Source organism: Protomyctophum bolini (assembly GCF_963924005.1).
Source record: "Protomyctophum bolini genome assembly, chromosome: 6".
Taxonomy (NCBI): Eukaryota; Metazoa; Chordata; class Actinopteri; order Myctophiformes; family Myctophidae; genus Protomyctophum; species Protomyctophum bolini.
The window spans coordinates 37,014,013-37,028,530 of record NC_137867.1 but is presented as its reverse complement, the minus strand read 5'-3'; the positions used below and the strand labels follow the sequence as shown (position 1 = coordinate 37,028,530).

Sequence of the window (14,518 nt, the reverse complement as noted above, 5' to 3'; positions counted from 1 at the left end):
CCATTTAACGCATCCTCCAAAGTGATCCTTCCTGTTTTAAGTTTTGTACACAAAATTGGTATATCAAAATGGACAAAAATTGGAGCTGCGTTTAGAGCTGAAATATGGAATATGGAAATGGGGATGGGATCATTACTACAGCGTAGACTGTGAGGAAAGAGGGTCAGTGGACAAAGATAGCTCTGTTTAAAACAGGAAAATAAAGCTTGGTAAATTGAAACACACATGACGCTGAATGAAACCGAATATGAATTCTATATTCCAAAGTCAAAGTATGAGAGAATTGGTTTATTATTGACTTACTACCTCTCTCTCGCTCTCTCTCTCTCTCTCTCTCTCTCTCTCTCTCTCTCTCTCTCTCTCTCTCAAAAAGAGCTCATATCTAAGTTTGTGAACAAACTTCGGACTCAAGAAGACTGGTGTTGTAACCAGTGACCACCATATTAGTCCTGCGCACTCTTTATAGTGGCCAATATCTGTGTTGTACCCAAATAGGAGATTCCTATTTGACATCCAGTGTCATCATCGTTAGTCCATTGGCTGTTGAGATTTGGACTATTTTTATCCACATGCTGCAGCCTTTGTGCAGAGCGAGGTGGTGGAGAAGGCCCAGTGTCCAATTAAGGAGCGTTACCGTAACATTAGTAGCATTTCTGAAATGGAATCAATACAGATTCTGCCTGCTAAATGGTATAATGGATGGATGTTGTTTCTAGCCTGTGATTCTTGGGCCATGCAGTGTAATCAATATCTGAAATGCTCGCTGCCTAAGTGTAAGTGCATATGAATCATATGTTGTTCTTTCTCCAGATAGGTTAGTACAAATAATTCCCACCAATACTTTTTAACCGGCAATCCTTTTTTTTGGCTTGGCTTTTCTGCCTGGAGAGTGGAGAGACAGAGAGAGACATGCAGCAAAGGTCGTCGTGAACGGGACTCGAACACGCAACGCACTGTCAGGCCAGACCCTATATGTGTTATGGACCTGGACAGCTAGGCCAGTGGGCGCCCCTTATTGCGGTAATTTTATGACGTAACGGGAATACTTAACTTTAAAAAGTAACGTTCCCCAGCACTGGTCATGCAGCAGCAGTGATGTGATGTACACACAAGTTCTCAAGTCATCGTCGTAATCGTAATCATCGTAATCGTTTTTTAAACGATTACTGGTTGACTTTTATTCTTTTATATCAATAAACAGGACATTTTCAATTATAGAAATGTCAATTATTCGGAACTTCAGGGTGATCATTTGGTAAACACAGTTTGCTGCATAAATAAGGCTAATACATTGTACTACATTGGGCATGCGCAACAGTTTGCATACTAGTGGAAAACTATTTTTGTCCAAGGCCACTTTGTTGTACAGTAGCTGTTGCAGTTTGAATGAAACTCATATTTCAGAGGTGAACCTTCACTCAGTTCTTTGTTTTTCATCTCAAATCCATCGTTGAAGTTGAAACAGTCCAATCCGGTGCTTCTCTCTCCCATTTGATTTAGCTTCATACTATCTCTCAGTGAGTCTGCACTCTTGACATTTGCAAATTGGATTTGTGTGAAGTCAGACCAGACCTATGCTTGACAGTCATTATGAAGCGAATGCACTCAACAGTGTCGTCATCATTTAAACATATTTGCCAACAGTGTATTTTACGGGTGTTTCTTTTTACTCATCTGCTGTGACTAATGTTAATGTCTGTCTGTCTGTCCCTCTGCTAGATACTGACGTTTGAGACCAAGAACCCGGCAGAGCTCGCAGAGCGTCTGCGTGCTGTCTGCGGCAACCAGAGCAATGCATACGCGCGTCTGCTGGAGTACCGGCTCAATGCCCTGCGCGGCCTGTGGGGGGCACAGCGACAGCTGGCCCTGGAGGAGCAGCAGGAACGGGAAGGGGTCGGCGGTGCCGATGAAGAGGCCCTGGCTCTGCTCAAACGCCAGGGACTGCTGCAGCAGCCGGAGCAGGCGCCCTTCACCTCCCGTGTGGGCCTGCTGCTGGTCTTCCCCCTACTGCAGTCCCAGACGCGCAACGACCCGGCGCTCTGCGGGGTCACGGCGGAGGTGCTGCTCTCCTGCCTGCGGGACTGCCAGCCGCTCAGCCTCAGCAAGGAGCCCGCCGACTGCCTCAACGGCCTGGAGGGCCTGCTCTGCTCCTGGCTGGAGGACGGAGCCCAGCAGCAGACGAACCAAGGAGGGCTGGAGCAAGCTCACCATGCACTGAATCTCCAGGCTCACAGGCAGAGAGAGAATGCCGCTGCTGCCCTCGTAGCGCTCGCCTGTGCCAGGTGAGACCAGAGGCCTGTAGCAACAGGAAACACGCCGGATGGTTTTAGTGACTTTCTAAGGTTTCTCATTCATGTCCCACTCTGTTCGCTAAGAACAAATTAAGCTTCAGTCTTGTCATTCTGAGTTTTTTTCAAACAGCCAACCGCTGTCAGGCTTAATTCAGACATTTGCGCAAAAAACATTGGCTGCTGAACTTCATTGTTCATAGACCTTAAGAAAACTGGAAAGTTTGATATATTATACTTAATCGTACGATGGTGTCCAATGCCACAAATCTCTGCCAGTTTAGTATTTTAGCTGTGTTGATGTGTGTCATTCTGTGAATGTGAACAAATCACTGCAGTTTACAGTTTCTCTTGCAGCTGCCATTGTGGAAGAGTTTGCACCAGTGCTAGTAGATAGATACAGCACTGCAATCACCCACAATGACGGAGTTGATGTTGTTTTGGTCATTTATAATTCAAAATGGATTGACACAACGCTTCCACTAGGGGCCTTGTATTTTCGTGTTTGTCTTCTAGCCATTAGAGAAAAAAACAAAAATGTTTTTTTCATCTGACGCTTCTGCCTACGCTCTCCAGCTTCTGCTGGTGACAACAGTACTAGACGTGTCAAGCCCAGAACCCTCCACTCTTTGTGTGTGGCCTCTTTAGAGGCCGGGAGGGAGCTCATTGTTGTAGGGAAGCATCCAGCCCATACCAACGGCGGGTAGCAAATGAAACCGTCTGCTCTGTCTGTCTACGGCTGTCCCCCCCTCTGATGGCGTTGAGGTGGTACATTTCACTATGTGACAGTCAGGCATCCAGTCCAGAGAGTGAAATGCAACAAAATGACCATGTCCATTTTGCGTTTCTTTGTCTTTGCGTTGTGCCGCACCACGAGTTGATGTGTTTTCCCAGTCAGTGTATGATGAGGACATTCCCCTTCCAAGACTGACTCACTCCTCTCTATTTATGGTGGAATATGACTCACACCAATAACTTACCGTATCACACTGGCCCCGTTCCCCTCTAAATGCAGCATTTCACCATTCATCAGCCCGTCACGATCATAGACTGTAATTTTTTTTATTTGTGAGCTTGTTGATCTGCTTGCTGTTTGTTTGTCTATTTAGGGGGAAGAGAGAGTTTTTACAAGAAAACAAACAACATTTTAAGAAACGAACAAAAAACACCCATTATGTTACAAAGTAAAAATTACAAATGGACATGACTCAGACTTAGATAGGACAACAGAAGCCCACCACACACCGGCTGCGTCCGGGACACGGCCGCCTCCATTATTTTCAATGAACCTATCGCACACCGGCTCCGTCCGTCCGCAGCAACGCGCCGCAGACGGTGTGCGATGGGCTTTACACATTCATTAATTTGGTGGGCGGCAGTGGCTCGGTAGGGAGGCCAGATGGGATCGCGAGGTTCTCAGTTCGATCCCCGGCTCCCCCCAGAGTTGGTGTCCCGATGTGCAGGTTGCATTGTTTTCTCTGCCATCGGTGTGTGCATGAATGGGTGAATGTAATGCACAATCTATGTAAAGCGCCTTGGATAAAAGCTATATATATTGACCATTTTCCATTTTGGTGGGCATACTAGCATTATCAACAACTACAAGGCCGCAAGGCTACAATGAACCCATGATTCAATGATTACTGTCAGAGTAAAGTAAATAATGTGATAAGTCAGGCCTATGTCCTGTGTCCGTAGCGTGAGTCAGTTTACCGCAATACAACCTTTGATGACGACTTCAAAGCCGTGAGGCATTGGGTACCATTTTTATAGTCTTTGTTATGACTCAGCCGGGGATTGAACCCCGACCACCCCCCCACCCCAGTCTCAGGGAGAACACTCTAAACATAAGCCACTGAGCCGGTTAACTTGTTTTAACCCCAAAAATCAGTTCCCGTTCATTTTGTGGCCTACTTGTACTAACGTCTGGCTGTTGTGCAGGGGTTCCCTGAAGACCTTCATCCACACTGTTCATCTGCTCCAGAAACAGACAGACCTGGGCCAGCTCCCCGTGGCCGATGTGCTCTACAGGTGAGGCTGATTACTCTTATTTTACTCATACTGTACATGAGTACTACTGTACCCAAGTCATTATCTGTTTATTTATGTGCAGGACTGCAACTATTGACTGTTTTCTTAGCGATGATTGTATAGATTACTTTTTCTATGAATCGAATAATTGGGAAGCGTGTTTTTTATTATATTTGATTTTTATACATCAATAAGTCGATTTACCGCTTAAGCATTATTGTATGCCTTCTTCACACAATGGTGTTGCGCTAAATCGTTGCAGATCTACAAGCTTACAACATGGCGTGTGGCGCGTTGTGAGCTTATAGATCAAAGATCATCTATGTTTATTGAAAATGTTAGGGATCGATTATTAATCGATTATTGTATTAAATAATCAATTAGAATTCCTTTTTAATAAAGGATTAAATCGATTAGCTGTTGCACACCCTATAGTTATGTGTAACGTTTCTTCATTCTAGACTCTTGGTTCTGGAAGGCGGGCCAGGCTCTCCGTCTTGCCTCTTGGGGGGCAAACACAGCGTGTCGTGGGGTTTCGAGGACATGCTCCCCACACCTGACAGTTCTGTTGGAGGGGCCGAGAACAAAGGTAGGTAGCACTCGTTTGAAAGTTCGTCTTCCTTCGGAAACCTTGTATGTCCAAAAACAAAACATTTCGCTAATTTTGTGTGACACTTTTGTGTCATACGATGATGTATAAGATAGGCCAGGGCATTGACGATGTGTCGTGGATGGTTATCTTTCTTGTCCTTTGGGTGCAAAGAGAGTTAACAAGGCCTGTCCTACTTGTACTCATAACATTGCAACGCCGTTATTATTTATTTATTCACATTTCGATTATTTATGCTTCCTCCTTTTGTCTGGAATGCCACCAGTAGGAAGCAGCAGAACACATTTCCATGCTTGCACAGAGCTCATTTAGCCTGGCTGTAGCTTTCGTGGATTAAGGTTCTCGGCTCATCTGGATCCCATAGAGGCCACCTTGTCTTTCTGTTGGCTGACTCTAGGCTTTCACTAAGCGTGGTGTTGCGCCCCTAAAATGACAAGCTACAAGCTCACATATGTGCTATTTTCCATACAGGACACGGTGCGCAACCAAGTGTAACCAGGTATAATCATAATAGTAATTAAAAAAATTGATTCACTCAAATATCTGGATTTTTAATGCCACAATTTAATTATTTTGTTTGTTTTGCAATGTCAGAAAGACTGACTGATGTTATCTGGCTGCATTGAAGTGTATGATTAAACTTGTCATCGTTTATATAGTTTATAATTGTATAATTGTACATCAAGCTGCCTCATGCTACAGAAACAGGAGATAGGCTCCTTCCGTATGGGCCTCAGGGCTTGACAAGGCTTACTTACTCTTAAAGGTTAAAGCCTCAATCTGCAATTTATTCAACTGGTTGGCTGTATGTAGAGCAGCAGGAATATACAGTAGATTAGAACGATAATGCCAAAACATACATTTACATATATTGTACTAATTGAAAATAAATTGAGTGTTGGTGTGCAGTGGCCCTTTTACACTGTTTCACCTATTGCAGATTAGGACTTTTTTGAGTGGTGCATAGACAGACAGCTATGTGTGTGGCTGTGTCCCTGGGTCTGTCCCTGTGTCCCTGGCTGTGTCCGAGCATGAAAATAGCGTTATAGCGTTTGTTCACCAAGTGTTACTGTTGCATAACCTAACACACACACACACACACACACACACACACACACAGACAGACACAGACGCATACACACACAGGCCAGGGAGGAGGGCTTATACAGCACAGCACAGCACAGCACAAGTACAGTTAAAGTACAGCACCACTCACTTTTTTTGCTTTAATCTGTGAGCATTGCAACAGTGAGAGGTTCAGGGTACAGAACAAGGGAGGGGAGGGGAGTGTGGCTCTCTTTCTCCCATCGATCAGCTGACCTTGGAGAGCTTTGCAAGTCGATCAGGGTGGTATCCACAAGGTATTTTAGAATTGGAAAACGTGAAAACGGTTAATTAAAAAATATATATATCACAAATCGTACATCAGTGTCTTTAGTGCTGCCGAACTGCGCAATTATGCATTTACAGTTTTATTTAGTGCAGTTGATATTTGCAGAATACAAGTAAGCAATTCATTATTTGATTTAATTATTCATTTATTCATTATTCGTTTATTTATATTTTTATCAAAGCAGCATGTTGTCCACAAAGTAATTTTCTTCCTAAAATATCCTGACTACTAGTCATGATTGATGTACAGTAGTGCCAAATCATTAGCATTCATTCATGACTGAGAATACTTACATATAGTTCTGTGGCACCCCTGACTAAAAAAACGAAATGAAAATTTAGCTACAGTCAAAATCAACACTTTTCCACCTCTCTCTCCCCCGTTGTCTTGCAGACACAGACCTGGGGCGCTGTCTGGCTACAGACGGCCTCTATCTGTACACCACCAATTCCTTTGGGAGAGGACTCAGCAAACTGGGCTCTGGTTTACATGGAACACTGAGGTAATACGACACGACGCCGCCTGACTGCTTGTATCTCTGCAGCAGCACTCAGAGAAGACCCAAAGAAGTGTGTGTTTGTGTGTGTGTACTTGTGTTACTATACCTGTCAGCGTCATATGTCCCCACAGGTAGAGTGGAATTAGACAAATGCACACTTTGAGGCAGGTTTTCTGGTCCTCCCCTTCCCAGGGAGCCATGTAGTCACTTCATGTCATATGCAGTGCTTTCTTTCAGTCAAAGGCCCTCGTGATTTTAGTTGTCTTTGTTCAAAAAGGTTTGATTTGGGAAGAGAAAATGTAAATTGTGAACCACCTTTGGCCTTTTCCCTCAAAAGTTCAATAAGTTAATTATTCTACTGGCTCATCTATACAAGACTATAATTGATTCAAATGTGTATGTTTTAATTTTATGTTTGCTACGTTAAAACAAAAGAACGATTGTGGTCTAACACCTATTGTAGAACACAACCACCTCCATCCCACAATGAAGTGAGTTATATGATTGTTTTACAATGAATGGGCACTAAATGTGGATTACTAAACATCTCAAACATCTTACATGCACAATATGCAGCACAGTGGTTTTCTCTTCCAATACCAGCCTCCCGCTACGTAGTAAGTAAATGCTTGTTTGGCAAACAGTATTGTCGTTAATATCAGAAAAAAGAAAAGAAGAAGCACTTCGTGGGTCATTTATGTAGAAAACTGCAGACAGGTGATCTTTGGATAGGGTTTCAATACTTCAGCACAAGAGTTCTTTAAAAGTTCTATACCTTTGAGTAAAGATCAATGTGGAAGGAGGTAAGAAGGTGGCGAACTTTAAAGAGGATCCAAGGCAGCTCTGTGCAGTTGAGGTAGAAAAATCTTTTATTTCATTTAGAATTAAAAAACAAGGGTTAAAAAGACACGTTTCGGCCTGCATGGGCCTTCATCAGGGTCAACTGGTTGCTATAGAACTTTTAAAGAACTCTTGTGCTGTTGTATTGTCGCTAATGTTGTCAGTAGTCTGACAAATTGTCTGACGAGACAACATGTACCATCTGCAACCATGTGTAGCCACACACGTACTGTATTGATCTGAACAAGCAGGAACGCAGGATGCAGAGGTTATATGTGGGAAGTAACCTAATAGGAATGCGAAATGTGACACAAAGATTCTATTCATAAGGAAGGTGCTTTGCCATTACTTGACATATAAATGCTTTGTCGTTTCGTGGCAGACCACATGCGGAACAGTGTGTGTCTGTGCCTGAAGGACAACAACGTGTCTGGTTTCTCTGCACTCTGAAGATCGCCATCTCAACCAACAGCCTTCAGAGAACACGTGCTGTTTGTTGAATGTGGTTACGACGAGGAAAGGTCATTCAATGTGCTGCTTCTTGTCTGTTCAGGGGTTTCGTGTACTGTCGAAACGAGGAGCTGGAGCCCGGTTGGGTGGTGTTCAGCAGTGGTCGTCTACTCCACCGCCCCGCCTCGTTTGATGGCAAACCTCACCAGCTGTGCCAGGTCATCGACCCCTTCACCCTCCAGGTATGACCTCCGTCTGCTAAAGGCTGATTTATACTCGGTCGTGGGTCATTGTCGCGCATCAGGCATAACGTCCATTGGGCTTGCTGCTCAATCACAGTATCAATAACATATCCCATCTGTAAGTGCCTTTCCGTACAGAAATAAAGACTTAACACGTTGACTGTGTTATTAATTAATCTTTAACACTCCGTTCCCCGCTGATGTTTTTCACTAACCTTTGAAGAAAGCCACGCATGTCGTAAAAATGATCAGAATATCCCAATAAAACACTGGTAGAGTGCATACCATTCCTCAGTCCTTGCACAGCCAAGCCAGGTTTGAATCCTCCCCAAGGCTCTTGGCTGCATGTGCGCTCGTTCACTACCATTTCCCATCTCTTGCCACTGTGAATTGAAGGTTTTAAATGCCTTTTTACGTGTCCTTTCCAGGTGTGCCAGATTGTACCCATGCCAGCGCACCATTTCCCAGTGGGCAGCAGCATGACCACTCTGCACTTGTGCTCAGACGGGACGTACCTGTACTGGGTGTGGTCCCCCGCCAGTCTCAACGAGAAGACCCAAAAAGGACACTCTGTCTTTATGGATGTCTTTCACCTGTCGGTGAGTAGCGCACAGGGCTGAGGTCATCAACATGCGTCCGTACAGTCGTACACGGACGAATGTGTCCGTGGCATTTTTTCGATTTGGTTTTCACTTTATGTAATACTTATGTAATATTTTTTTATAAGACCCAGTTACTGAATGTCGGTCTCCAGGTTTTCTTCAGAATGTGTATGACACTGATTTAGCTATGACACTAGCATGGCCCAGCCACCGTGTTTTCTGGTCTAGAGGGGCGGGTGGCGCCAAGGAGCAATGCACTGGATCATATTGGTTCACCGATCTGAACGGAAATAACAGCCTGGGTAACAAGGCCCAGGCAATCATAAGAGGGCAAGTTTTTTGGCCCGGCCAATCAGAAGAGGGCAGGTTTAGGGCCTCTCTGTTCGGAGGCACAAGCGGTCTGTCCTCATTCAAAATAAGAGAGCAGCTCAGTGATTTGTCTGATATTTCCTATTCCATCCTAATTGGCTAACATTGGCATTCAAAGTTTCCAGGATTGGCCCGTTTTGAACAAAAAGCCTCAAATCATGAACTCAGCGTGCAATTTACGTGAAATCTTTCACGCACTTTCCTACTAGGCTGAGGAATATATCCCACCCTTTTCACATTGGCCTGTTATAGCGCTACCAACAGGTGGATTTTTGCAAAACACATTTTTGGAACAAAATGCCTCAAATCATCAAATTGCACCCTTTTCACATTGGCCTATTATAGCGCCATCAGGTCACAACCTGACCTGGCCTAGTGGAGACCTGTGGCCCGAGGGGCACTTTTTCTAGTTTTCTAATCGATTACATTGATTATTATTGGTTATCTTGGTTCATCTCTCACAGCTCTCCCCTCTCTCCCAGACCCAGACAGGGCTGTGTGTGGCAGACATCTTGCAGGAGAGAGTGATCCTCGCCCGGAAGGAAGGCGAGTCCTCCAAGTGTTTGAATGAGCTTCTGCTGAGCCGCATGTCTCGCTTCCGAGCCTCCCATTCAGCCACGCTGGCCGCCCTCACAGGCTCTGCTATTACTAACACAGTCAAGGAGGAGCAATCCGGTAATTCATACAATATGTGGTGTTAATATTGTACTATATAACAGTCCTGAAAATATTGAATAGGGTTAAATGTAACCATATTTTGTGTGGAAAGTGCAATTGGCTCTATGCAAACAGAATATCTCTTCCTACTTCCAGGACCTTTCCCTACTTCCTTCACACGTTTTACCAATGACACTAATGAAGGCTCTGTTCCATTCTGGTTAAACAGTACAGGGTCCTGTTATTATGAATGTTGGCTCAATGGAAACACTCTGCTACACCAGTGCATCTCAAAAAGTGTCCTTGAGTGGGTTCCAAATAGCCCCACACAGGTGTGTAACTCTGACAGTGTACAAATGGAACCAAATGTACAATCGCAGACTTATGGGGGGGTCCTTGAAATTTAAAAAAGTTTGAGAACCTCCGTACATTAAATGGAACAGAGTCTTAACCCATTCTGACCTGAGATCAGATTCATACGAGGTTTCCACGGGACACACACTGGTCTGATTAACCCATTCTGACCTGAGATCAGATTCTAAAAAATGTCAGTCGCTCTTCGATTTTTTCAAAAATAGCAGACCTACAAGCTCGTAGCGCGCCACTCGGTGGCGCGATATGAGCTTGTAGATCTGCTATTTTTCAATAGGTAAAGCATAACATGATGCTAACACCAAAATGGGTGCCCGGTCAGAATGGGTTAATTAGTATCATCGGTAACACCTGTGAACGAAGTAGGGAAGGGGCCCAGAAGTGGAGTGGAGAGTTAATTCTGTGTGCATAGAGCCTATTCTAAACTGTATATTTTCGGTCTCAGGGAAGATGCAATTCAAAATTGAATATACTTTACCCTAGTCAATGGTCACTCAAATCACCAACATGTATTCGTTTTTTTTGGAATACCTTTGTCACGCATGTGCTGTGCTGTGTGTCATTAATACAGCTGTCAACACCAGCTGTGGTCTCCCTCTGAAGACGTTGAGGAAGACTCCCATGTACGTGTGTGGCACCTCTCTGGTGATGCTGGCCTCGCCTCCCGGTGTGTCTGGGAGCTCCGCTACGCGCTCTCTGTTCGGAGGCACAAGCGGTCTGTCCTCCCTCAAAAGTAAGAGAGCAGCTCTGACACGGACTACATCAGTAGTGGTTCCCAAACACGGCATGGGTTGGGACCATAGAGTATAAAGAAGGATAGAGACTGAACTGGCGCGAAGCTCCGCTCCCGATATTCATGTCAGTGGAAGTTAAAGGCGCAGTGAAACGGAAATGGTGAACAACATGAAAATGGTGTTTCCACATGAAACACCGGTCTGAAGTTTCTGAACCAATCAGAGTGTCGCATCCCTTCAGGCGATGGGACGGTAGCTAGGGACGGTGGCTAATGCTATGCGCAACAGCGTGGTGTTGTTTGTTTATAAATCAGACAGTCGCCCAGCACAACCAGTTTACTATTATGTGGCTTATTTCTACCCTATAATGTTTTCAGAAACATATTTTAGCGTGATGATTAAGTTGAAACCGAGTAATACACTGTCTGAATGTTATCTTGAATGGAAATAAAAACGGAGTAATCTGTAATCAGAAGCAGCTGTGTTGCATGGATGCGCAGACATGGGGAATTAAACATGTGAGCTTCATTTTTATTGGCTTTTATCGATGTGTATCTCTACACGTCATCACGCAGCACGTTTTCGTTTTAATAAATAAATAATACAATCGTTTTTATGGACCTTTGATATAAAAACACACAGAAATGAGAATTTTCCCATTTTTTTGGCATCCATTGTTAGGTATGCCCATATGATGACCACGGATATGGTCTAAAAGTGTGAAAAACGTATTTTTCATTTCACTGCGCCTTTAAGTTGCTCAGTGAAGTTTTGAAGCACCGGAAGAACCGTCTCAGAACGTCTACTTCCGCATTTGACCACCAAATTTTGGTGGTCAAATGCGGAAGTGCAACCGAGCGATCAATGTTAAAAGCCTGGCTGCACTGGGTTTAATCCACGGGTCCGCCTGTAGTCCCTCCTCTTACCACTAGGGCCCAGTGCTTCATGTTGAAGAGCCTCACTGGGGCCTTGGTCGGGACACATTTGTGGCTCACGGGTCCTTTTGATTCCTACATTTTGTTTTTAATTATTATTATTATTAAAACATTTTCATGAATTGAAAACAAATTCAATGATTTATTTTTCAGTAATTTAATGAAGAAGTAAAAGACAAATCAAAGAAATTCCATAAATTAGAAAACAAATGTTTCAGATCTAGTGAAAATTGCCGATCTAGCTATTTACACTAGTTATAGGCAAACGTCTAATTTCTCTTTTGGGTCTTGAGCTAAAAAGTTTAGTGCAGCCTTTATGTCCTACTGAATTAATTAATGTTTTTGTTCGTCCTGTTCATAGTTCTCGCATCCAGTCTGGTGTTCAACCTGGCCGACGGTCAGTTCAGCAGCCGCGCTGACCTCATCGACGCCCCTGGCAGTTCTCTAGGCAGGGGTGCCCAGGTGGCAGGACTCGGTAAGCTACCGGTTTTGTGCCACGTTTCGCTTTCATGTTTAACACAACTCTCAAAGCAAAGCAGTCTGGCGTTACAACAGGATGTCAGTGACATTTAGCTGTCTGTGCTGTGTCTGTAGGCGCCTGCTACGACGCTCTGAACAACCTGGTGTGGACCTGTTCCAGTGACTACATGGACCAGTGGTGCAACCCCGGGAACCAGGCGTTCCATCACGTGTGCCATAGGCTCGGCGTCAGCCATGTTATTAAAGAACCCAAAGGTTTGTTGTACACTTTAGCTAATTCCACGCTATCATCATTGTTTTGTGTGTGTGAGATACTCGCATGAAACGCAGAGGCGCTGTTTAAAACATAAACAGTGCGGTGGCGACTTGTTAGCTTAATCATGTGAATCTCAGCATCCATATTATGGTGAACATTAGCCAAAAAACAGCAGTTCTACAAGCCTGCTACAATGCGTCGCAACGTGACTGGTAAAGTAAAGTGTTCCAAGTAGCCTGGCATGGTCACACTAATATCACTGCCTAACTGTAGATATTAGTCTGGAACTTCAGTGTGGAAGATTTATTTCCAAGTGGGTTACAAAATACAAACAGATTCCAACGTCACAGCAAAAACAAGTCTCACTTTGAATAGTGGGCTCTGAGTGGCCCCCCAAACAAAATGTCATTCATCACACTGAGGAATGCCAGACCAAGCTCCCCAGCGATTCTTTCCCCTGTGGCTGTGGCAGATTCATTTGGTTTCCAGGTGAGGTAAGTCAAGTCGGTTTCACTAAGACTAGAGGGTTTATGTGGCTAAACATCCATCCCACAAGGCCTGCAGAATTATTGCGCTATCATAGAACTTTGAACGGCAGATACGTACACAGTTTTTGTACCGTGTCACCGGCAGAGACGATAATGTCTGCTGCTCGCAGCTCCTGCAACTGAGAGGAACAATACTAGGACAGGAACAATACTAGCAGAGTTAGTGTTTTAAATTGACATACACAATGCAGGTCTAGGGCAGGAGAATGGGGCTGTTTGCACATATTGGGCCTTTAACCTTTTACCAGCTGGTTCCCTACACTGGTTAATTGTCTGTTGTTAGAGTGATATTAACAGTTTGACGGCCGCTAATTGTTTAATCCAGGGTACGATGCGTGCTTACTACGACATTCCCACCTTCTGTTTTATGTGTTTAATCCGCCGTATTGTAATAATTAAAAAGAAACTCTGTCTTTGCTGCGGAGCTGGAGACGAGATGGTTTAGTTTTGATGACGAAACCGGAAATCAACACATGTTGTGGGCTGCTAGGGCTTCTGGGAAATTGAGGCCAATGCAAATGAACGGGGTACAATTCCTCATGGAGGAGGGTATTGTGCTGCGGTCTTGCGGCGCACCAAGATGGCGGGTGGTGCGATCGTTCATAACAAACGGAGGAACCTTTTTTCGCCGGATTTTCACAGATCAAAAGCCCAAATAATTCAGCGGATGCTCTAAAGGTAATAAAACAATCTCTGCAGCGTAGGATATTTGATTAAAATGTGGGTTACGCGTTTTATGGAGTAAAACTGTTAATGCTTGTAATACTAATGTATCAGTGTAAGAGTATGAAGACAATCTCAGACTGATTAGAAATATGTGACCAAAGGTCAAAACTTAAGGTCACTATGATCTCATGTCCGTCCCATTCTTGTGAACGTGATATCTCAGGAATGCCTCGAGGGCATTTCATGACATTTGGCCCAACTTGGGCTCAAGGACGAACTGATTAGGTGGTCAAAGGTCAAGGTTGCGACGTTCATTCACTAGTACATACAGTATACTATGTGAGTCTCTTCACTGTCACTGTAAAGTAAAGCAAAAACGCCTCACAAAATACATCTTTAATATACGGTAAGAAGAAATGCTAGTTTTACCAACAGTAACTGAATATTTATTTTTAAATGGTATCTTTTGTTGAGTTTTTATTACACAATAGGCCAACTTACTCTGACCTGTTTTAATCCTGCACCTGACGAATAACCCAATAATAA

The 14,518-nt window shown here is 44.0% G+C and overlaps 1 protein-coding gene across 2 annotated transcripts in view; it reads left to right on the top strand.

The window, feature by feature from the left end:
- The window catches only part of hectd4 (HECT domain E3 ubiquitin protein ligase 4), an 84,682-nt gene that overhangs the window by 5,208 nt on the left and 64,956 nt on the right, over nucleotides 1–14,518 (top strand). For both annotated transcript variants that reach the window (XM_080766945.1, XM_080766944.1), the window contains exons 3-12: nucleotides 1,720–2,282; nucleotides 4,230–4,319; nucleotides 4,781–4,908; nucleotides 6,716–6,824; nucleotides 8,215–8,353; nucleotides 8,782–8,952; nucleotides 9,807–9,999; nucleotides 10,925–11,086; nucleotides 12,384–12,497; nucleotides 12,617–12,757. In XM_080766945.1, the coding sequence (XP_080623071.1) occupies nucleotides 1,720–2,282; nucleotides 4,230–4,319; nucleotides 4,781–4,908; nucleotides 6,716–6,824; nucleotides 8,215–8,353; nucleotides 8,782–8,952; nucleotides 9,807–9,999; nucleotides 10,925–11,086; nucleotides 12,384–12,497; nucleotides 12,617–12,757 (1,810 nt within the window). The remainder of the gene's footprint in view (nucleotides 1–1,719; nucleotides 2,283–4,229; nucleotides 4,320–4,780; nucleotides 4,909–6,715; nucleotides 6,825–8,214; nucleotides 8,354–8,781; nucleotides 8,953–9,806; nucleotides 10,000–10,924; nucleotides 11,087–12,383; nucleotides 12,498–12,616; nucleotides 12,758–14,518) is intronic.